The 24145-nt window shown below is 39.4% G+C and overlaps 1 protein-coding gene across 9 annotated transcripts in view; it reads right to left on the reverse strand.

Annotated features, from left to right (window-relative positions):
• Positions 1–24145, reverse strand: part of TTC29 (tetratricopeptide repeat domain 29) — a 669793-nt gene that overhangs the window by 175481 nt on the left and 470167 nt on the right. For all 9 annotated transcript variants that reach the window (XM_060654018.3, XM_060654019.3, XM_060654020.3 and 6 more), the window contains one exon: positions 20129–20314. In XM_060654018.3, the coding sequence (XP_060510001.1) occupies positions 20129–20314 (186 nt within the window). The remainder of the gene's footprint in view (positions 1–20128; positions 20315–24145) is intronic.

Genomic DNA, 24145 nt, shown 5'->3' on the forward strand with positions numbered 1-24145 from the left:
AATTTTTTTAAAGAATATCACCAAATCCCATCTAGTCAAAACACTGAAAAATGAGCACTGCTCTCTAGAACTAATAATCATCAATTGTATCTAATGAGTGTCTGTCATGTACCAGGGACCAATTTACTTCATTTAACTCTTACCTCCCTGAACCAACTTTACATGTAGATTATTATTATTCCATTTAGAGATGAGAAATGTAAGACTCAGATAACGTGTGTAACTTGCCTAAGAATATACAGCTAATAAATGATGACACTGGCATTTGATCAGGTTCAGTTAATGCAAAGTTCTTAGATTACTAGTTTAAATGATAAAAGATATTATCACTAACAATTATCACACAAGCTTTAATAAGAGTTTTATTTACCATGATACTAAAATGCCATTACTATATAAGTCCAGTTACACTGAATTTCTCTGCAAGTGTTTCTTACACACATTGAAACTATCCTTTCTGCTCAGAAGACAGCCTGTTCTATCAATATTTTGCTTAAATAACAAAACAAAAGAACTTTCCAACATATTCAAAACTGTATAACAGAAGGCAAGAAAAATTGTGGCAGATGTACATTATACACAATATTGGCAGATAACATGAAGCTGTATCTTGTACTGAGTTACCAAGATATGAAATGGCATTATTAGTTGAAAAGAGACAACTCTTCTTTCAAATCATGGCAGACGAATCAAATGACTGCATGGAATATTCCATAGCAATTGAATCTAAGCAAGACCAAACATGACTAGTGCACAAAACCATCAAATTACATTTTAAAATTAAATAATCTCAGCATACATTTATAGAAGATAGGGACAGAATGTACAGCTTCAAACGAGCAACCTGAAGTCCTTTCATCCAAAAAAAAAAAATTTTTTTTCACATTTAGAAAGTATAAAGGAAGTAGTGATAGTCTTTTGGCTCACAGTGAATTGTGGGCCCAATACGGTGGCTGGCAGATGTACCCAAGATAGGGGCATGCAGGTGCAAAAAAACCCCAAAAAACAAAACAAAACAAAACAAAACAAACAACCCTCCCCCGCAAACCCACAAGTTTTGTATCATCTTTGTCATAGGTTTTAATGTTCATATGCTAGCTGATGGCTACATGGAAAGCACAAAGTCCAGAAAACTTTCAAATAGATTTTAGCTGTCTGAAGTACCAGTGAAGACTTTGGTATATATTTCATTAATCTAAAATAAAAATTTGCTGGTTTAATTAGAATTCTGGATCAAGAATTTGGATCAGGATTTTCATATAAAACCAGATATCTTTGGGGCACCTGGGTGGCTCAGTCTGTTGAGCGTCCAACTTCGGCTCAGGTCATGATCTCACGGCTTGTGAGTTCGAGCCCCACATCGGGCTCTGTGCTGACAGCTCGGAGCCTGGAGCCTGCTTCGGATTCTGTGTCTCCCTGTCTCTCTGCCCCTCCCCCACTCATTCTCCCTCTCTCTCTCTCTCTCTGTCTCTCTCTCTCTCTCTCTCTCTCTCAAAAATAAATATTCAAAAAAATAAAAAAAAAAAAACACAACAGCCAGATATCTTCAAGGCTAACATTTAAGACATGAATCACTTTTTGGTGTTATTTGCCAGGCATCTGAAAAGAGGTCTAAATACCGTGCTGTATGACCAATTTAGTCTCTAACAGCCAGTTCTAATACAACTTTAGTAGCTATGTGATAGATAATATGAGAGTCAAACTAAAAGATTCAAAGAAAATATATCTGTACTTCCTCATGCTATCGACATCTGTACAGACAATTTAAACATTATGAAGTATAACTGGCAGTATGTTTATAGTCAAAAAAAGAAAAACACTTTTGTCCTTGGATTTTTTTTTTAATGGGCTTCATGCCCAGCATGGAGCCCAATGTGGGGCTTGAACTCACAACCCTGAGATCAAGACCTGAGCTGAGATCAAGAGCCAGACACTTAACTGACTAAACCACCCAGGTGTCCCTGTCCTTTGGATTTTAAATTATGTTTTGCCACCGTTATTATGAAACTGGCACTGACAACATTAGGAATGCTAATTCTAAAATAGGTAAGTGGCAGAAAGTAGAGACAAAGGCACATATTATCCAACCCATGGAATAACCTATTTTAAAACATAAAGTTATAAATATGGAAATTAAAGTTCTCTTATAAGTCAATTATCTAATAACTCACACCTCACTTTGACACATGGATTTATTTTATTCAGTAGTATTTAATACATTAATTCTTTTTTTTTTTCATTTGCACTATTTTAAGAAAATATGAGCCATGCATGCAGAAACAGTTATACTTTACTAGATTTGGTTGGTATAAACCTCAGCACATTTTTTAAAATAAAGAATTCAATACTTTTTGGGGTCCACAATTCAACCCATAAAAAAATATGACTGAAAATTTTCTCTCAAACAAGAAAACAATGTAGACAACGTAGACAATGTATACAGTAGTTGTCTTGTTTTAGCTATAGTTACTAAGAGCTGATGGCACCAACACCGACAAGACAAAGCAAAGCAAAGCAGCTTGGCACAGGTAACGCCTTGAGAAGAGACTGCAAATGGGATGTTAAAAGGCCTAACCCATCCATAAAGCGATAACGAGAATCACAGACACGGCTATAAGTGAGGTACATGGAGGAGCCCAAGCCCAAGGCAAACCTGAGGTCACAACAGAGAGGAGACAGGGCAGAATACCATGACAGTCCTAAAAGGCTGTTTGAAAGAATCTGTTTGAAAGAATAAGAACTGGCCATTATGGTGGTGCCTCCAACTAGCCCAAAGCCCAGACTGATGAACAGGGAAAATAACATTCCCCTCACACATAGAGGGCTTGGGCTTGTGGGAAAATCACTGGGAAAGCTGTCACCAGAAAAGGGGTTTGGTAAAGGAGCCAAAAAGTTCTCTGCATACTTTGGCCTCATTTATTTCTGTCAATGGGAATGGAGTTCAGCTCCTATGGTGGAGTTTGGAAGTCTCTCCAACTAGTGAGGGATCCGTTGGAAGCATGATCCAATGAAGAATGGGGTCTCGTGGTCTGGCAGATGATTGATTTGTGAATACAGAGTACACATAGAGACATACAGAAGGGAAAATGAGAGGGGGGAAAGTCAGATTGATGAAGCAATGATTAAAAAGGGTCTCAGAAATTTGTTAATCAAGCTTCCTGATGGATAGTTTCCTTCTAAACCAGTAGTTCTTAACAGCTGTGTTGTGGTATAGTTGTGTGTCCAGATCAGTTCTAAAATGTGTTACCAATAATTTTTTACAACAATGAATAACCAAATTTCCTGAATGGTGTACTTTTTTTTTTAAAGTATATAATGTTGATTGGTCATTACCCATTTTCAGTGTTACTCTGGCTCATTTAAACTCCACTATGCTTTCTAGGCGGGAGAGAAATGCTACAGAACTATTGGTAGTGCATAAACCTTCAGACCATTTTCCTTTGACCATAGCCCAAAATTAGTGCTTATGCTGTGGGCAGGGTGTGCATGTTGAATCTCACTATTCTCATTGTAGGATTGTCTAAGTCAGTATTAACTGTCATATTTGTTGCCATGAGAAAAATTGTTGAGAACTGCCACTGTTATAGCATCAATGCTCTGAGGCTGGTGGGTATGTGGGAGATAAAATACAAGATGAAGAAACCCACAGATACTAGGTGGTGAGCAGGGATACAATGATTTTTGGTATTGGGAAGGTATACTGACAAGGTTTATGGCCACCAAATATTTCTACAGGCTGAGCAATACTGCAGCACAGTCAGAAGACAAGGGTCTGTATGTTCATGGTGAGGATGTACAGTTAACAAGACTACTTAAAGCTGTTCTTCAGCACTGGAAGCCTGTTTTGGGAATGTCCACATAAATTCTGAAGAAGGCTGTATGAATTATTGCTTGCTATGATGTTCAAGTGGAATCAGGGTGACAGAGATACTTTCAGGGTGGATTATCTTGAAGATGGCAGATCAGACGTTCCTGATTTTTCAGATAAGGCATATATAAAGAATCTGTTAACTCAAATATTTTTATCTGACTGAGTTTCTGAGTGTCTATGTGTTGTGTTCAATATTGACAACCACAACTACTGTGCCCGATCTTTTGATGCCTTTGTACTGATGATTAGTTCTACACTGGGTTACTGAGTTGGCTGGGAGGGAGTTGCCAAGAGATTTGAGTGAAGGAGACTAGGAATCCAGGATTGAGTCAGAGAGCTCATTTGAGTACTAGATCCTAATTCCAAAACCCATGATCAGGTTTGAGTCTCTGCTCCTCTGACTGAGACACCCAAGACAGGGTCAGCCAAGGGGTCCATTATTTCCTCCTAGGTTAGTGTTCAGTAATGATAATCATGAGATCCTGAAGCAGGTTAAGACCCCGTATTATAAACAAAACACTTCTGTAGATTTATGGTGGAGTCACTGCATATCAGCTAGCTTTAAAAAATTGTACATTTTTAGTTTTTCAGATCATAAATGTTGCACATCTACTATATTCAAATAGAGAAACACATAATAGAAAAAGTAAAATGCATCTATTTTTTCTATATTGAAAAAATAGAAATGGAATTTTTGGAAGACTAAATTATATTGTAAATTGAGGGATTTATATATTTTTAAAAATATTAAAATGAAGTTTTCAGGGAAGCGCAAAAACATTAGATATCACATTCTAAAAGAAAGGGTTAGAGTATTGTGTGAAATTTTCAAAGAAATTGCCAAAAACCATTCACAGAACTCGTAAAATCCTTCATTCACAATAAGGGCATGTAAGTGTTAGAGACTGGAGATTGCACATGGTGGTAGCAAATAGATCCTGAAATCCCAGGGGTTTAGAAAAAGTAATTTTCTTGTTCACATGAAGTCCACTGAGAACTGAGTGACTCTCCAGGGTAACTCCCCTCCAAACACTCATTCAGGGATCCAGCTTCTTTCCATCTTGTGGCTTCACCATCTCAGCCTATATCCCCCAAGGTCACCATGGCAAAAATACAGATAGCTTGGAAGATCTGCTTGGAAAATACAGATCTGCTCCTCCATACATTAGTCTGGAAGTGACTGCTTATAGCCTATTGGCAAGAGTTAGCACTGTTACAGTGACTAACAAATAGGACTTAAATAATGGTAGCTCTTACAATTGCAGTTACTGGAAAAAAGCATTTTTGAATGGCGGGATATGAGTTCATCATGTATAATTACCATAATTAGAGTGTTACCCTAATGTAAGACATTTCTATAATTTCCATTTTTAACTATCATAAATAGTACATACAGAAAGACATAATATATCTTTATGTAAATCGTTGTCTTAATATCTGATTATTTCCTAGAAGTAGATTAGTGGGGTTAAAGGATATGGACATTTTAAACTCTTGATACATATTTCCAAACTCTTTGCTAGAAATGTCAGGCTAATTTATCCTATCACCAACAATGTAAAAAACATGCTTAACTTATCAAGCATGTTTATCATGCTTATCAACTTATCAACTTTACACAAGTAGTAAATGCTACCTTAAAAAAAAAATAGGCAACATTGACTCTTGCACATTTGAATTTGGTGCATTTTGTACCTGTCCTATCAGTACATTCACTCACATAATTGCAATGATCAGAGAACTGACTTGTCTCTTCCATTAAAATGTAAGCCTCTGAATTAAGGGGCCATAAATATCTTTTCCAGCCATGGGTTTCCAACACTTAGCCCAGTGTCTTGCACATAGTTGGAACATAATAAATGTTTGTTATAATATTACAGGTGAAAAGTCTATCTTTAGTGCTCTAACTTTGCTTTTTTATTATTTATCTTGTTTTTTTTTCATGTTTATTATCCAGTTGGATTTCTTCTTTGAATTTTCTTCTTAATTCCTTTACCATTTTTGTACTGATGTGTATATGGTTTTCTCAACAATTAGTACACATTCTTGAAATAATAATGCTATTAATCTGTTATCACGTTTGTTCCAAATATTTCCCAGATTTATCCTTTAATTAAATAAGGTTTTTAATAAACATTTTTTAAAAACAGTATGTGTCAAATCTTTCAATACTTGTTTCTGATAGTGAGAATTCTATTCCCCTAGCCTCATTTTTCCATGAGGGGACTCCCTTTCTCTTTCCCCCTTCACTTCTCATCAGGGGAAGAAGTATGACATCATGTGAAATTCTGAATTCTCATCCTCTGTGGACTCGGTTCTCAAGGAGGTCTGACTACCAAGCTCCAGACTGAAGCTCATAGGCACAGGCTTAGAACCTGCAGGAGAGTCTCAGCCTGACCAGTCACCTGGTAATTAGGTGGTTACGATGAATTCTGAGGATAATAGAGTTTGGCTTGAAGAGATATAAGCTTTGTTCCCCTGATAAGTCTTAACAATTATGATCTGATTCCTATGTTTCTTCTGAATCAGTTCTGAACTTGGAGCAGGGAGAGAATATAATGATCCCTCAGTAAACTCTATCATTTTCACTTGTGCTTTGTACAACTGTTTTTATGTTTGAAGGTCTTTCCCAACTAAGACTGAATAAATATTTGCATATATTTTCCACTTGGATTTTTATAGTTTATTTTTAAATGTTTCTCATAAAATTTAATTTTACAGTAAAATACAGAAGTAATTAGCATTACTGCAGAATGGTAAATATAGAAAATCATAAAGGGAAAAATTAAATCCATACTTAATTTTTATACTGTGTATCCTCTATTTCCAAAATTTTTGACATGTATGTTTTTTTGTAGGCTTAACCATGTTTAATCAGTTTCAGTGTTTACTGTCAGTTCTTTTACATTAGAACTTCCTTCTTCTTGAATTTTTATTTTTTATTATTTTTAATTTTATTTGTTTATTTTTATCTTAGGGGGAGAGAGAGAGTGAGTGTGAGCAGGAGAGGGGCAGAGAAAAAGAAAGAGACAGAGACAGAGGGAGAATCACCAAGCAGGCACTATGCTCCACGCAGAACCTGACCAAGGGCTTGATCCCACAACCCTGGGATCAAGACCTGAGATGAAATCAAGAATCAGATGTTCAACTGACTGAGCCATTCAGGCACCCCTGAATTTTTATTTATTTATTTTTGGTTTATCTCTTGTTGAATTGGAGAATACAATACACATGGAAAATACCTTTACAGTGTACTTTTTGAATGTCTTCCTGTTGCTTCACATGGGAGCCAGAACTGAACTCTGTAGCATACTCTCAGTAGTTTTCAACTTGGCAGCATTCTGCTCTTTCCCCTCCCCTCAAGCCCTGTGGACTTTACTTCTTTTTATTTTGCGGCAATTACTGTTGCAAGGGAGAAAACTGAGTCCTAATTTTTGTTACAATGCAGGCAATCTGCATTTTCTCTTTGAGCTTGTTTGGAGGTTCTAACAGGGGAGTGCAGCTACTTGTACACCCTTGACCCAAGAATGATCCTCCTCTATCCGGGACGGTCATCCTCTTTTATCAAGTGCGCAGCTTCAGGAGGGACTCACGTGGAGTGGTGAGGGAGGAAGGGAACACCCGCCTAGCCAGCCACATCAGCCAAATCAACCCTGGCGATCAATGGGGTGACAGATGTTGCAGCCAGATCGCCCTCACTTCCATGTGTTTTCTCTTCGAAAGCAAGTCTGTCTTCATTTAAGTCCTTCGAAAAATTACCCAGAATTTGTCTAGTTATGGATCTTTCTTAATAATTTTTGACTAGAGCACAAATGACAAATTCAGTCTGCACATTCTGAGGGGGGTCTTTTAGGGTCTAGAGTTTTCTTAAAATGTCTTTCGTTATGTCTTATATTGCAATTACCTTATATTCTTTCTCAGGAACTTCCATATTTATTTCTCATTGTTTTCATCTGAGTCTTTCTTTTGCAAGAGTGTTTCAAGTTTGCCCTCAATATCACTGATTCAACTTCCTATTGGGTCAATTCTACTCTTTACCTTTTCCACACTGTACGTTAATTCTACTGACACATCTTAATGAAAGCATTGATTATTTCATAATCTGGGGCTCATTCTCAACTCATTTGGCTCTATCCTTAAGCTTTTCTGTCCTCCACATGTATCTTTCTGAAGATACCAAGAATTTCCCTAAAATGATCACTTTTACTGGTTTGTTCTTTACCAGAGTCTTCAGATAAATGCTTTGTTTTCCTTGAATTTCCTACATACCTTATTTAGGAGCAGTCTACTTAATCTTGGTTCTTAAAAGTAAGCAGAGTGGACAGTCTGCCCTTGCCTCTCTGCTCCCTGGCCTCTCAGTGCTGGTAGAATCCCCCTACTTCTACCTATAGTCAGGGGGCAGTTGGTAAGAACAACATTTCATTTAATTTCACTAACAGGCATTCTCCTAGGACTGAGATTTGTTCTACTCTTACTTTAACTCACTGGTTCTCTTCTAATTTGGACAGTTCTTAAAAACATCTAGTCTTTGGGGCTGGAGCTTCTTTTGAAGCTTATCATCTTGCTCATGGCCCTGTCTTTGTCCTAGTTCTTCTCAAAGGACGGGACTTCTACATCTAATAACCTGACCCAAGTCTCTTTATGTTAATAACACTCTTTAGGCAGAACTTAAAGATTTAAGGGGATAAGGGTTTATTTGTCCAGGACTGACTTTTGGAGGCTAGTTTTCTAGAAAAGAAAATGGACTTTAGCAAATTCCAAGGAAACCATTCAGGTCCAGTGCTTTTAAGGTGCTTCCCAACTATAAATGCCTGTATGGCAAATCTTGCTTTTTTTATGCCATATCCTATGGCTGCAGTCATAAGGCAGAGACCTCAGGCCCCTCCCCTTTCTCTTCTTCCCCTCTGCTGATCATGCATGGGAGGGGCTATGCTAGGTCAAATCACGAATGCTGAGATGCTGGGTAAGACCTATATTAAGGCTCTGCCACATCATGTTGCTATTGTGTCTGTCCCCAGTCACACCAGGGGTGTGACCACACTTCTCTAAACATATAGCATCCAATGAAAGGGCAATGGGCACCAGCACACCTGCTACTGTTCCTGTGTCCGTGAGTTCTCTCAGAGCAAGGCTGTTCTAGCAGGCCTGCTGTGAGTGCTGCTGACCAATTATCTTGTTAGCATGGCAGTTGTCCCAGCAAACTGGGCATCTGTCCAGGCCCTTACCACGGCCTTCTGGAAGCAAGTCAGATGACTGGAAATAAATTGAAGACCAAAATTGGAGTGGGAAGAGTCTGCTAGTGGTGTTGTGGCCAGCCTTCAAGGAGGCCAATGAGTGACTATTAGCAGAAACAAATTTTAAAAAATCCTAAGTAGTGGGAGGCCTATAGGGTTCAGACTCTCAGTTATAGGATACCTTGTTTCCTTTTTTTGTGATATTGGAGGGAGTCGCCTTGGATGGGTTGGATGCTTCACTAAGAGGAAAGCTGAACTCTTGCCTCTCCTAAAATTCATGAAAAAAAAAAAATGAAAAGGGATGTCTTCTACTAAAAAGGAGAGAAAATTAGGGAACATCAGTAAGACAAGGATAAGTAGGCTTCTGAATTCCAACTCCTTTTCATGAGATCAAGACGATAAGGGGGACAGTCCCTTACAATGGCGGGCTTCTCCACTGATCTGTTGCTGGATCTACCTTCCATTACTGGATATATCAGGGGAGAGTGGAAGCCACTCCAATGTGTCTTCACAACACGACTCTGCTCCTGGTGACTTCCGGCCCCTGGCAAACTGCAATCTGCACATGGAGCTGACTGTCGAAAGTTATTCTAGGACCCGAACTGGGTAAGCTGATCGGGACAACTCCTTTCTTCAGAAGTTCCTCTGTCATTGGGAGAGCTTAGGATCAGTGCTGTAGAATCTGGTTAGCCATTACTCAATCCTTGTGCTAACATCACAGATGATGGCTTCCTGAACTGGAAGATGTACATTGTCTAAGCTCTTCTTACACTGGTCTTCCCCTGCCTGTTTTTAGTGGCCATGATCAGCACTCTGGGGTTGTCACCCAACATCTATATCTAATTATCCTTTTGGTCTTCCACAGCACAGTTTGGACTCAAAGCCCTTCTGGGTTGAAATGGAATGGGTTGCTGCCAGTAAGAGATGCTCTTTATAAGCCATGGACTGAACTGGAAGAGGAAGAACAGACAAATAGGTGGACAGAAATTAATGGTTAACTTGCCCAAGACTGGCTCTTCAGGCTAGCCTTTCAGAAAGGAGTTTGGCCTCCTGCAAGCCTCCATAGAAACCAGTTAGCCTCAGTACTAAGTCCATTAATCTGGCCAAAAGCAAGGCTTGGACCCAGATCCTGAATCACTGGAAGTGGGGAAAGGGGAAAAAATGTTGCTTCTTGCTCAGCTGTGAATGTTGATGTGGTCATTTCTGCCCAAGTTTGCTATCCCTACCCCCAAACCCAATAAAACCACAACTGCAAGGCTTGGACCCCAGTATCCTAATCATGCCAAGTAAAGGGGTTGGTGCTGGACCCAACCAGTAATGCTGATCTGGCAGAAAAGGACTGAGGTTACAGCTCTGCCATGTCATCATGCTATTGTTGTCCTAGACCCAGATCATCCCAGGGGAGGAGCCAGTGTTTCCTTAATCATGTCTCTTAAAAAACCCTCTCTCCCAGTATCTGACAGCTGGCCTTGCTAGACCTCTGTGTGCTGCTCTAGAAGGTATGGACAAATCTCCTACTGACATAGTGTCTGAGAGTTTTCTCTAATCCTCCACAGATGTGGTGTGAATGCGGCTGGTCCATTTTTCCTTACAAATATGTCACAGTTCTGAAAGAAGATATAGCCACTGATTTGCTACAAGTATTTCTCAGTCCATGACTATTTATGCTTCACTCCCCAGCTATAGTCTGAAGATACCTGACATGAAGAGTCACACTGCCAACCCTTTAGCCTATGGAAATCAGGCCACATTGTCTACTAGGGCCTGATCTTTAACAGCAGTGGGAACGAGGACCTGTGCTCTACTCTGGCCAGGGGGCTCTGGGTGAAGCTCTGGTCACATATGTGCCAGTGGGCTGCACACTGGCCCTGACTGCACCCAGGTGCCCAGTCCCTGTGACTATGGCTTCTGCTCATGTTCATTTGCTCTATAGTTCCCTGAGGGTTCTGGAGCCATGCCCTGGACTACAGCCTGCTTCGTTGGGCCCTGACAACCTGCCCTTTCCCATCTGCCGGCTGGTATCCTGCTTTAACCTGAATGGGCACCCCTGGAATCAGGATGCTGCCACCTGCCCCTGAGCACAGCTGCTGCCTAGCTGTTGCTGTGGGGCCTCCATTCGCTTGTCTGGACCAATCAGCTCAGATTTGTGGATGCTATACCTCCATCACCTCAGGAGGAGCCCTACAGCCAGGTGAGTCCTCACTGCACTCTAGCCACACATTCTAAGTAGTCCTAGTTTACCCGGATTACAAAAGCTGCACAGATACTTTTCACCTTTGCTAAGCAATACTCAAAGTCCGTCTCTAGAATTTTCAGCAACATCAACGCAGTTATTTTATCCATCAGTCAATAAAGGCATGGTTCTCAGGGCCTATGAACTGATCAAGGGCATAGAAAAATATTTTAGACCTGACAAAAGTGATTGCAAACAAAAAACACAACCTAATTTAAAAATAATTTCATGGGCAAAATATTCTATTTGCTGTGGAATATGGGTGCATTTTATCATGCTATAGGGTGTGACACCTAAATATGAGCAAGCCAAGGACCTGCAAATGTAATCCCACAGCAGCTCAGCCCTCATATTTCCCAAACTCATCCTCATTTGCAGTCACTAAAATTATGTGGGCAACCACGGTGGCACAGTTGCTGAGTAAATGGGTAGCTTTATGAATAACTAAGGGAAGCAATGCATAAATCCTCCAACAGAAATGCATTCAGATATTTTAAAAAAATCAGGAGGGAAACTGGAAGTTGATGTTTAATGGGTATTGAGTTTCAGTTTTGCAAAGTTCTGAAGACAGATCACACGACAGTGTGAATATACTAAACACTGAGCTGCACACTTAGATGTTGAGATGGTAAATTTTGTTATGCATTTTTTCTGCAATAATTTTTTTTAAATCAAACTGAATTTTAAAAATCAGAATTAAAATTGATACAGAAATTCAGAATATACCTATGATAGCTATTTGAATCTCACTGGGCCACTCTTAATATTTTCACCAATGTAGCCCTGACTTCTTCAGCCTTATTATCATATATTATTTCTTATTTCTTTTGTGACTTTTTTGGCGACTAGAAGTGGACACTTAAATTGATCTGATTTGTTACCACAGATGACAGAAAATTAGGGCCCCAATTACAGAAACAAAACAAAACAAAAAATGATTTTTATTGTATTCAGTTGCGGGGTGGGGGGTGGGATTCCGTGTTTCCTATAGTAAAGAATAAAAAAGTGGTAACTTATCTTCTAATATATAATTTTCATAACTAGCACATCATGGAGGTAAACCAACCAATCCTTTGTTTGCACAGAGCAGTGACTACAGGCTCTGAAGCTAGCTGACTAGTCAAAACTAGCTTCACTACCAACCAGCTTAATCTCTTTGGGCCAGTTTTCTCATCCTCGAAGTGAAGATAATAATTTTTTACAGTTTAAAAAAGTATCCACCACACCTATGAAATGAGAGTAATTTTTAAAAGCTTAAGAAAGAATTTTACTTAAGCAAGAATTTATCCCATTTTTACAAACTGGAAGAACACTACTTTTAACAACAGGTTGCAAGCTTTAACAACTTCTCAAATTACAGTAATAACCAACCTTTCCTTACTCTGAATATACAGAAGCTTAAACCCAAGCTCTGAATCCTGCTGTGTCCCTATTTTGCCTTTCCACTCTTAGCTGCCACCACTGCTCAGAAACACACTTTCCACTTTATTTATTTGCTTTAAAGTTTATTTATTTATTTTGAGAGAGAGAGAGAGACAGAGAGAGAGAGCTCTGGGGAGGGACAGAGAGAGCAGGAGAGAGAGGGAGAATCTCAAGCAAGCATTGGGAGCCCGATGTGGGGCTCAAACCCACAAAATGTGAGATTATGACCTGAGCTAAAATCAAGAGTCAGACGCTCAAGCCACTGAGACACCCAGGCGCCCCCACACTTTCCATTTTAAACAGGTTGCTCCTCCTACAAGTTTTTCTAACTATGCTTTAGTAACTCCCTCTTATAGAATATATTCCTGTTTTCTTACCTGCCTAAATTCCACCCCATCTTCCAAATCCCCCACCAGTCCCTACTGATCCCATTATGCCTTCCTTGAATCTAGTCTGTATGATCTCTCATTTCTCTGAGTTTTTCTGATAAACCTGGTATTTATCCCTCAAGATGGCTCCCGACCATATGCCACGTCCTAGCACCTACCATGTTATAGATTACGTGTAATTTCCTGAAGCACAAAAACTTTTTTTTTTTTAATCTTTCTCCAAGTCCTATACAGTCCTAGCTACAAAATAATAAATATTTTCTAATTTAACTGTTTGGCCAAAGGCAAAACCTTTGTGGAAAATGAGACAGTTTTTCGGGAAAAGAAACAGGATTATTCATATCTTTTCATATATTTTCTTTGCATATTATCTACCCACCATTCCTTCCATAATTTTAATTCTTTTTTTTTTATTTTTTTTTATTTTTTTTTATTTTTTAATATATGAAATTTACTGTCAAATTGGTTTCCATACAACACCCAGTGCTCATCCCAAAAGGTGCCCTCCTCAATACCCATCACCCACCCTGCCCTCCCTCCCACCCCCCATCAACCCTCAGTTTGTTCTCAGTTTTTAACAGTCTCTTATGCTTTGGCTCTCTCCCACTCTAACCTCTTTCTTTTTTTTTTTTCCTTCCCCTCCCCCATGGGTTTCTGTTATGTTTCTCAGGATCCACATAAGAGTGAAACCATATGGTATCTGTCTTTCTCTGTATGGCTAATTTCACTTAGCATCACACTCTCCAGTTCCATCCATGTTGCTACAAAAGGCCATATTTCATTTTTTCTCATTGCCACGTAGTATTCCATTGTGTATATAAACCACAATTTCTTTATCCATTCATCAGTTGATGGACATTTAGGCTCTTTCCATAATTTGGCTATTGTTGAGAGTGCTGCTATAAACATTGGGGTACAAGTGCCCCTATGCATCAGTACTCCTGTATCCCTTGGATAAATTCCTAGCAGTGCTATTGCTGGGTCATAGGGTAGGTCTATTTTTAATTTTCTGAGGAATCTCCACACTGCTTTCCAGAGCGGCTGCACCAATTTGCATTCCCACCAACAGTGCAAGAGGGTTCCTGTTTCTCCACATCCTCTCCAGCATCTATAGTCTCTTGATTTCTTCATTTTGGCCACTCTGACTGGCGTGAGGTGGTATCTGAGTGTGGTTTTGATTTGTATTTCCCTGATAAGGAGCGACGTTGAACATCTTTTCATGTGCCTGTTGGCCATCCGGATGTCTTCTTTAGAGAAGTGTCTATTCATGTTTTCTGCCCATTTCTTCACTGGGTTATTTGTTTTTCGGGTGTGGAGTTTGATGAGCTCTTTATAGATTTTGGATACTAGCCCTTTGTCCGATGTGTCATTTGCAAATATCTTTTCCCATTCCGTTGGTTGCCTTTTAGTTTTGTTGGTTGTTTCCTTTGCTGTGCAGAAGCTTTTTATCTTCATAAGGTCCCAGTAATTCACTTTTGCTTTTAATTCCCTTGCCTTTGGGGATGTGCCGAGTAAGAGATTGCTACGGCTGAGGTCAGAGAGGTCTTTTCCTGCTTTCTCCTCTAAGGTTTTGATGGTTTCCTGTCTCACATTCAGGTCCTTTATCCATTTTGAGTTTATTTTTGTGAATGGTGTGAGAAAGTGGTCTAGTTTCAACCTTCTGCATGTTGCTGTCCAGTTCTCCCAGCACCATTTGTTAAAGAGACTGTCTTTTTTCCATTGGATGTTCTTTCCTGCTTTGTCAAAGATGAGTTGGCCATACGTTTGTGGGTCTAGTTCTGGGGTTTCTATTCTATTCCATTGGTCTATGTGTCTGTTTTTATGCCAATACCATGCTGTCTTGATGATGACAGCTTTGTAGTAGAGGCTAAAGTCTGGGATTGTGATGCCTCCTGCTTTGGTCTTCTTCTTCAAAATTACTTTGGCTATTCGGGGCCTTTTGTGGTTCCATATGAATTTCAGGATTGCTTGTTCTAGTTTCGAGAAGAATGCTGGTGCAATTTTGATTGGGATTGCATTGAATGTGTAGATAGCTTTGGGTAGTATTGACATTTTGACAATATTTATTCTTCCAATCCATGAGCAGGGAATGTCTTTCCATTTCTTTATATCTTCTTCAATTACCTGCATAAGCTTTCTATAGTTTTCAGCATACAGATCTTTTACATCTTTGGTTAGATTTATTCCTAGGTATTTTATGCTTCTTGGTGCAATTGTGAATGGGATCAGTTTCTTCATTTGTCTTTCTGTTGCTTCATTGTTAGTGTATAAGAATGCAACTGATTTCTGCACATTGATTTTGTATCCTGCAACTTTGCTGAATTCATGTATCAGTTCTAGCAGACTTTTGGTGGAGTCTATCGGATTTTCCATGTATAATATCATGTCATCTGCAAAAAGCGAAAGCTTGACCTCATCTTTGCCAATTTTGATGCCTTTGATTTCCTTTTGTTGTCTGATTGCTGATGCTAGAACTTCCAGCACTATATTAAACAACAGCGGTGAGAGTGGGCATCCCTGTCGTGTTCCTGATCTCAGGGAAAAAGCTCTCAGTTTTTCCCCGTTGAGGATGATGTTAGCTGTGGGCTTTTCATAAATGGCTTTTATGATCTTTAAGTATGTTCCTTCTATCCCGACTTTCTCAAGGGTTTTTATTAAGAAAGGGTGCTGGATTTTGTCAAAGGCCTTTTCTGCATCGATTGACAAGATCATACGGTTCTTCTCTTTTTTTTTGTTAATGTGATGTATCACGTTGATCGATTTGCGAATGTTGAACCAGCCCTGCATCCCAGGAATGAATCCCACTTGATCATGGTGAATAATTCTTTTTATATGCTGTTGAATTCGATTTGCTAGTATCTTATTGAGAATTTTTGCATCCATATTCATCAGGGATATTGGCCTGTAGTTCTCTTTTTTTACTGGGTCTCTGTCTGGTTTAGGAATCAAAGTAATACTGGCTTCATAGAATGAGTCTGGAAGTTTTCCTTCCCTTTCTATTTCTTGGAATAGCTTGAGGAGGATAGGTATTATCTCTGCTTTAAACGTCTGGTAGAACTCCCCTGGGAAGCCATCTGGTCCTGGACTCTTATTTGCTGGGAGATTTTTGATAACCGATTCAATTTCTTCGCTGGTTATGGGTCTGTTCAAGCTTTCTATTTCCTCCTGATTGAGTTTTGGAAGAGTGTGGGTGTTTAGGAATTTGTCCATTTCTTCCAGGTTGTCCAATTTGTTGGCATACAATTTTTCATAGTATTCCCTGATAATTGTTTGTATCTCTGAGGGATTGGTTGTAATAATTCCATTTTCATTCATGATTTTATCTATTTGGGTCATCTCCCTTTTCTTTTTGAGAAGCCTGGCTAGAGGTTTGTCAATTTTGTTTATTTTTTCAAAAAACCAACTCTTGGTTTCGTTGATCTGCTCTACCGTTGTTTTAGATTCTATATTGTTTATTTCTGCTCTGATCTTTATGATTTCTCTTCTTCTGCTGGGTTTAGGCTGCCTTTGCTGTTCTGCTTCTATTTCCTTTAGGTGTGCTGTTAGATTTTGTATTTGGGATTTTTCTTGTTTCTTGAGATAGGCCTGGATTGCAATGTATTTTCCTCTCAGGACTGCCTTCGCTGCGTCCCAAAGCGTTTGGATTGTTGTATTTTCATTTTCGTTTGTTTCCATATATTTTTTAATTTCTTCTCTAATTGCCTGGTTGACCCACTCATTCGTTAGTAGCGTGTTCTTTAACCTCCATGCTTTTGGAGGTTTTCCAGACTTTTTCCTGTGGTTGATTTCAAGCTTCATAGCATTGTGGTCTGAAAGTATGCATGGTATAATTTCAATTCTTGTAAACTTAGGAAGGGCTGTTTTGTGACCCAGTATATGATCTATCTTGGAGAATGTTCCATGTGCACTTGAGAAGAAAGTATATTCTGTTGCTTTGGGATGCAGAGTTCTAAATATATCTGTCAAGTCCATCTGATCCAATGTATCATTCAGGGCCCTTGTTTCTTTATTGACTGTGTGTCTAGATGATCTATCCATTTCTGTAAGTGGGGTGTTAAAGTCCCCTGCAATGACCACATTCTTATCCATAAGGTTGCTTATGTTTATGAGTAATTGTTTTATATATCTGGGGGCTCCGGTATTTGGCGCATAGACATTTATAATAGTTAGCTCTTCCTGATGGATAGACCCTGTGATTATTATATAATGCCCTTCTTCATCTCTTGTTACAGCCTTTAATTTAAAGTCTAGTTTGTCTGATATAAGTATGGCTACTCCAGCTTTCTTTTGGCTTCCAGTAGCATGATAAATAGTTCTCCATCCCCTCACTCTCAATCTAAAGGTGTCCTCAGATCTAAAATGAGTCTCTTGTAGACAGCAAATAGATGGGTCTTGTTTTTTTATCCATTCTGATACCCTATGTCTTTTAGTTGGCGCATTTAATCCATTTACATTCAGTGTTATTATAGAAAGATACGGGTTTAGAGTCATTCTGATGTCTGTATGTTTTATGCTTGTAGTGATGTCTCTGGTACTTTGTCTCACAGGATCCCCCTTAGGATCTCTTGTAGGGCTGGTTTCGTGGTGACAAATTCCTTCAGTTTTTGTTTGTTTGGGAAGACCTTTATCTCTCCTTCTATTCTAAATGACAGACTTGCTGGATAAAGGATTCTCGGCTGCATATTTTTTCTGTTTAGCACACTGTAGATATCGTGCCAAGCCTTTCTGGCCTGCCAAGTTTCAAAGGAGAGATCAGTCACGAGTCTTATAGGTCTCCCTTTATATGTGAGGGCACGTTTATCCCTTGCTGCTTTCAGAATTTTCTCTTTATCCTTGTATTTTGCCAGTTTCACTATGATATGTCGTGCAGAAGATCGATTCAAGTTACGTCTGAAGGGAGTTCTCTGTGCCTCTTGGATTTCAATGCCTTTTTCCTTCCCTAGTTCAGGGAAGTTCTCAGCTATAATTTCTTCAAGTACCCCTTCAGCACCTTTCCCTCTCTCTTCCTCCTCTGGGATACCAATTATGCGTATATTATTTCTTTTTAGTGTATCACTTAGTTCTCTAATTTTCCCCTCATACTCCTGAATTTTTTTATCTCTCTTTCTTTCAGCTTCCTCTTTCTCCATAACTTTATCTTCTAGTTCACCTATTCTCTCCTCTGCCTCTTCAAGCCGAGCCGTTGTGGTTTCCATTTTGTTTTGCATTTCGTTTAAAGCGTTTTTCACCTCCTCGTGACTGTTCCTTAGTCCCTTGATCTCTGTGGCAAGAGATTCTCTGCTGTCCTGTATACTGTTTTCAAGCCCAGTGATTAATTTTATGACTATTATTCTAAATTCACTTTCTGTTATATTATTTAAATCCTTTTTGATCAGTTCATTAGCTGTTGTTATTTCCTGGAGATTCTTCTGAGGGGAATTCTTCCGTTTGGTCATTTTGGGTAGTTCCTGGAGTGGTGAGGACCTGCAGGGCACTTCCCCTGTGCTGTGGTGTATAACTGGAGTTGGTGGGTGGGGCCGCAGTCCGACCTGATGTCTGCCCCCAGCCCACCGCTGGGGACACAGTCAGACTGGTGTGTAACTTCTCTTCCACTCTCCTAGGGGCGGGATTCCCTGTGGGGTGGCGTGGCCCGTCTGGGCTACTCGAACACTGCCAGGCTTGTGGTGCTGGGGATCTGGCGTATTAGCTGGGGTGGGTAGGCAAGGTGCACGGGGGCTGGAGGGGCAGGCTTAGCTCGCTTCTCCTTAGGTGATCCACTTCAGGAGGGGCCCTGTGGCAGCTGGAGGGAGTCAGATCCGCTGCCGGAGGTTTGGCTCCGCAGAAGCACAGAGTTGGGTGTTTGTGTGGAGCGAGCAAGTTCCCTGGCAGGAACTGGTTCCCTTTGGGATTTTGGCTGGGGGATGGGCGGGGGAGATGGCGCTGGCGAGCGCCTTTGTTCCCCACCAAACTGAGCTCTGTTGTCAGGGGGCTCAGCAGCTCTCCCTCCCTTTGTCCTCCAGCCTTCCCGCTTTCCGAGCAGAGCTGTTAACTTCTGACCTCCCAGACGCTAAGTCGCGCTTGCTGTCGGAACACAGTCCGTCAGGCCCCTCCGCTTTTGCCAGCCAGACTCGGGGGCTCTGCTTGGCCGGCGAGCCGTCCCTCCACCCCGGCTCCCTCCCGCCAGTCCGTGGAGCGCGCACAGCCTCGCCGCCCTTCCTACCCTCTTCCGTGGGCCTGTCGTCTGCGCTTGGCTCCGGAGACTCCGTTCTGCTAATCCTCTGGCGGTTTTCTGGGTTCTTTAGGCAGGTGTAGGTGGAATCTAAGTGATCAGCAGGACGCGCGGTGAGCCCAGCGTTCTCCTACGCCGCCATCTTCCTGGTCCTCTCCATAATTTTAATTCTTAAATTTCTATTTGCATCCTTTAGTAAGCCATCATACAAAATATGTTTAGATGATTTTTGTTGTTGTTTCAGTCTTGTCTTAAGATAACATCATTAAGTATGAAGTTACTTTTAAAGGACTTTTCCTTCAGAAGTTGTTATAAAATCACAATGGGGCAATATCTAAATTATAGAGGTATTTTTTTGGTCCCCTTTGTAGGGGACGTGTGGCATTAGGAAAATCACGAAGCACGCCTTCCTTTATTCCCATTTTCATACAGGAGAAATCAAGTTAAAATGAATAGAGGACTTAAGAATGGTAAGAAATTCAAAACCATACAGCAAGTGGCACTGACGGATATATGTGGATGGATACGGGAGGATGCTTTTTCTCCGTGCTGCTGCTGCTGGGAACCCTAGCCTGAGCGCTTGGGTGGAGTATGACTGCAAGGAATACTTAAGGTGAATCCATAAGTCACACATTTTTGTTTTCTAATCTCAATAACTTACATGCTTCTACTAACGCCTCAGGTCTTTTTCTCAATCCCCACGTGCTATCTGGTTGCCTGGACTCTGAATCCTCCAAAGCACCCAGGACAGCCTGACAAATGACCACTCACCCTCTTCCTCGAAGAGAAGTCCCATGTGCGCATGCGCCTCAGCTTCTTTCTTCCCACCGTCAATTTTGATCCGTTGAGCTATCTTAAAACATCGTTCATAGAAGTGGTTCCTTACCCATTTGTCTTCAGAATTACTGAAGTAACAGGCCAGTGCATACAAGTTGTTATAGACATCTTCAAAGTATTCTTCAAACAAAAACATAAACTGCATTAGAAAAATGTCTCACGGCTTGCCCCTTCAAATGTTAAACCAAGTTAGTGACATTTATTTTTTATTTTTCCTTAAAAGCATGATTAGCTATTTTAAAAATGGAAATGCAAACTTAAGTTCATGTATTTTAACCACTAAAATAGTTACATCGAAGATGTGTACTCCAAAAATACAACAAAAACCTTTTTGAAAACTTAGAAGATGTTAGAAAGGGGCACCTGCGTAGCCCAGGAAGTTAAGCATCCAACCTCAGCGGCCGGGTCATGATCTCACTGTTGGTGAGTTCCAGCCCCACATCCTTAACTCAGGCCCTGCCTGGGTGAGCTCAGCACTGAAAGTGTGGAGCCTGCGTGGGATTCTCTTTCTCTCCCTCTCTCTCTGCTCCTCACTCACTCACGCCCTCTCTCTCTTCAAAATAAAAAAATAGGGGTGCCTGGGTGGCTCTACCGGTCAGGTGTGGGATTTCGGCTCAGATCATGATCTCCCGGTCTGTGGGGTTGAGGCTGCTGTCTGCTCTGTGCTGACAGCTCAGAGCCTGGAGCCTGCTTTGGTTTCTGTGTCTCCCTCTCTCTCTGTGACCCCCCCCCCCAAACTCTGTCTCTCTCTCTCCAAAATAAACATTAAAAAATTAAAACATTAAAAAATAATAAAAAAACTAAAAGAATATATTAGAAATTGAAATACCCTTTTCGTTGAAAACAGCACAGAGCCTGCTTGGGATTTTCTCTCCCTCTCTCTGCCCTCCCTTGCGTGCTCTATTGCCCTCTCTCTCTCAAAATAAATAAATAAATTAAAAAACAAAAACAAAAACTCTCATCGCAGAACTGACTTCTCTTATGTTTTGTCTTTGCATTGTGAACCTTCTACCTAATGTGAACAAAGCACTAAAGTCTGTTTTATAATATTTTATTTATTTATTTATTTATTTATTTATTTAACATTTATTTATTTTTGAGAGACAGAGCAAGACAGAGCACAAGTGGGGGAGGGGCGGGGGGTACACAGAATCCAAGTCAGGCTCCAGGCTCTGAGCTGTCAGCACAGACCCCGACCAGGGTCTGGAACTCACCGACCGTGAGATCATGACCTGGGCCGAAGTCAGCCGCTTAACCAACCGACTGAGCCACCCAGGGGGCACCTATAATATTTTATATTCTTTGTCATCTTTAGTGATTAAAGAGTTATTTTATAAAGTCTATAAAGCGTTCCATATCTTCCATTTTTAAAAAGTTCTATAAAGAGCTTTCATGAAAAAAAAATGATCCCAAAATAATTTGTTTTTCAGTAATCACACCTCAATAGAAAAACATTTCCAAAATTTCATACTTTTTTTTTTTCTTTTTTCTTTTTAGAATGAGTTATATAAGCTATCAAGATTCCATATTTAAAGACACTTGTCAGGGGCCTCTGGGTGGCTCAGTCATTTTAAGTGGCCAGCTTTAGCTCAGGTCTGATCTTGAGGTTGGTAAGTTCCAGTGTGCATCAGGCTCTGTGTTGACAGCTCAGAGCCTGGATCCTGCTTCTGATTCTGTGTCTCCCTCTCTCTCTCTGCCCCTCGCCCACTCATACTCTGTGTGTGTGTGTGTCTCTCAAAAATAAACATTTAAAAAATTAAAAAAAAAATAAAGATCACTGTCAGTTAAACTATTCTTCTATTAAAAATGCAATATTTTTCATAGTATTAAGTATAAAGGGATATATTCAAGTTTTGAGTCTTTGGACAATCCAAATATATGGGCTGTACCCTTTACATTCTAAGCAGCCTATCTCCTTGCTTGTAGACTGCTTATTTGAATTGTCAGTAGACATTTATAACATGAAAAACATTTTTACTGTTGGTTTATTATTTAGACAAGTATTCACTGTGCTATCTAAGAAGGAGATTCCATGATGAAATAAATGTGGAAAATACAGTTGCTAATTTCCCTCTTTTAGTGAACCACACGGTATACATCAGCATATTAAAGGCTCTGGTAAGTCCTGCAATAAATCAGCCTCCTTAATGTCAACGTTAATTCATCCAGTGTTTCTCAAACTTATTTCATCAGATAATTATTTTTGTTTTGCTTTACATAAAACCTGTAAACATCCTGTCGGACTCTGCTTGTATAGAACATATTTGGGTATCTTAAATAAAAGTTATTAGAAAAAAATTGCTGCTTAACCCTTAACAATAATTTAAAGTCAAGTGTAAGTAATGTTTGAATTATCTATTGATTCAGTTGCCCATTACCATTATTGCCATCTCTTCTCCAGCCCCATGGGGCACAAGGCCCTAATCATAACATTATAGATGGTACAGAGATGATTTACAATAATGGGTAATATAAGAAATGTTATTAGGGACAAAAAATAAAAACACTTTAACAAATGGAAAATAATCCAAAAAGAAATGACTAGCTTACTTTAAACACTTTTTGCTATAAACCAGCAAGTGGTGTTTTGCAGAATAATTTAAATAACTCTAGGTTCCTGTTCTGTAAGTCTCAAGAGACAGAACTGGCCCAAGATGACTATTATTAGTGCTATAGCTTTGATTAAATGAACTTCATTGTGGCCCTAGAGTGATAGTCTTTCCAATGAGAAGCAATGAGAATGCTCAGAGATAATGCTACTTCAGGATAATTGTTTCAGATTCCATATATGTCTTATGACCATATAAGATGGAATCCTGAGACACCATTAACAAATTTTTACATTCTAGATTAAGTGTGTGTGTGTTTGCATGTGTGCATGTTTTAAGATTTAAGATTAATTCAAATTAATAAGAGTGAATGAGTATATCCCCTTTCCCATTTTCTGGGATGTTCTTAACTTGTATCACATTTTTTCCTCGATAAAGCTTATATAGTAAAGATGAAAGTAATTAACACAATTTTTTTAAAGTATACAAATATTCACAACACCTTCAACTGAGGTATTTCCAACAATATTCTTTGCTATAATCTTAATTTTCTATATTTCAACCAGGCAAAAGCCACTGCATTTTTGAACAAGATAACCTGAGCAAGAGGTAATTTTATTTCTTTAACAAATACAGCTTAGTTGCTATGAATATATGATAAAACCAACCAGTAAAGAAAATATTTCTTTTCTTTACTAATATCATGTGTATAAGGTATTGATTACTATAAAGTTTGGACTTTGTTAATTTTTGGGATTGGAGAAAGTTTTTTGTTTTTTTTTTTTAGGTTTATTTATTTACTTTGAGGGTGTGGGGAGAGATAGAGGGAAAGAGAGAGAATCCCAAGCATGCTCCATACTGTCAGTGCAGAGTTGGCTCTGGGGCTTGAACCCACGAAAGGTGAGATCCTGACCTGAGCCTAAATCAAGAGCCAGATGCTCAACCAACTGAGCCACCCAGGCACCCCAAGAAACAGTTTTCTTTAAATGTTTACTTTTATTTAATAAAAAATTGTAAATTAATGTTTTCTACATTAAAATAGACTACTTAGCATTTTAGTTTCTTTATAATTACAAAATGCTTTATGACAAGTTTCTCATAATTATGACACTTTTTTATAACAAGTGATGTATGGGGCTCATATTTATGCTACTCAGATGAAAGCCTCTATTTAAAACACTTAACGAATGTGATGAATTCAACTTGAAAAAACGACTAATGGGAAATTTTTATCTTGCTCAATTCTATTTTCAGTGCAAATATCACTTCAGAATTTGGAGCTGAAACGAGAATGTAAGTTTTTTACAAAGCATTTTTTATTTATAATAGTTAATTTCTTGAGAAATTAGATGTCATATTTTAAAATTCACCAGAGGATTCTATTTTTAAAGTGAATCCTGTG

The sequence above is a fragment of the Panthera onca genome, chromosome B1 (assembly GCF_046562875.1).
Source record: "Panthera onca isolate mPanOnc1 chromosome B1, mPanOnc1 haplotype 2, whole genome shotgun sequence".
NCBI classification, from domain to species: domain Eukaryota; kingdom Metazoa; phylum Chordata; class Mammalia; order Carnivora; family Felidae; genus Panthera; species Panthera onca.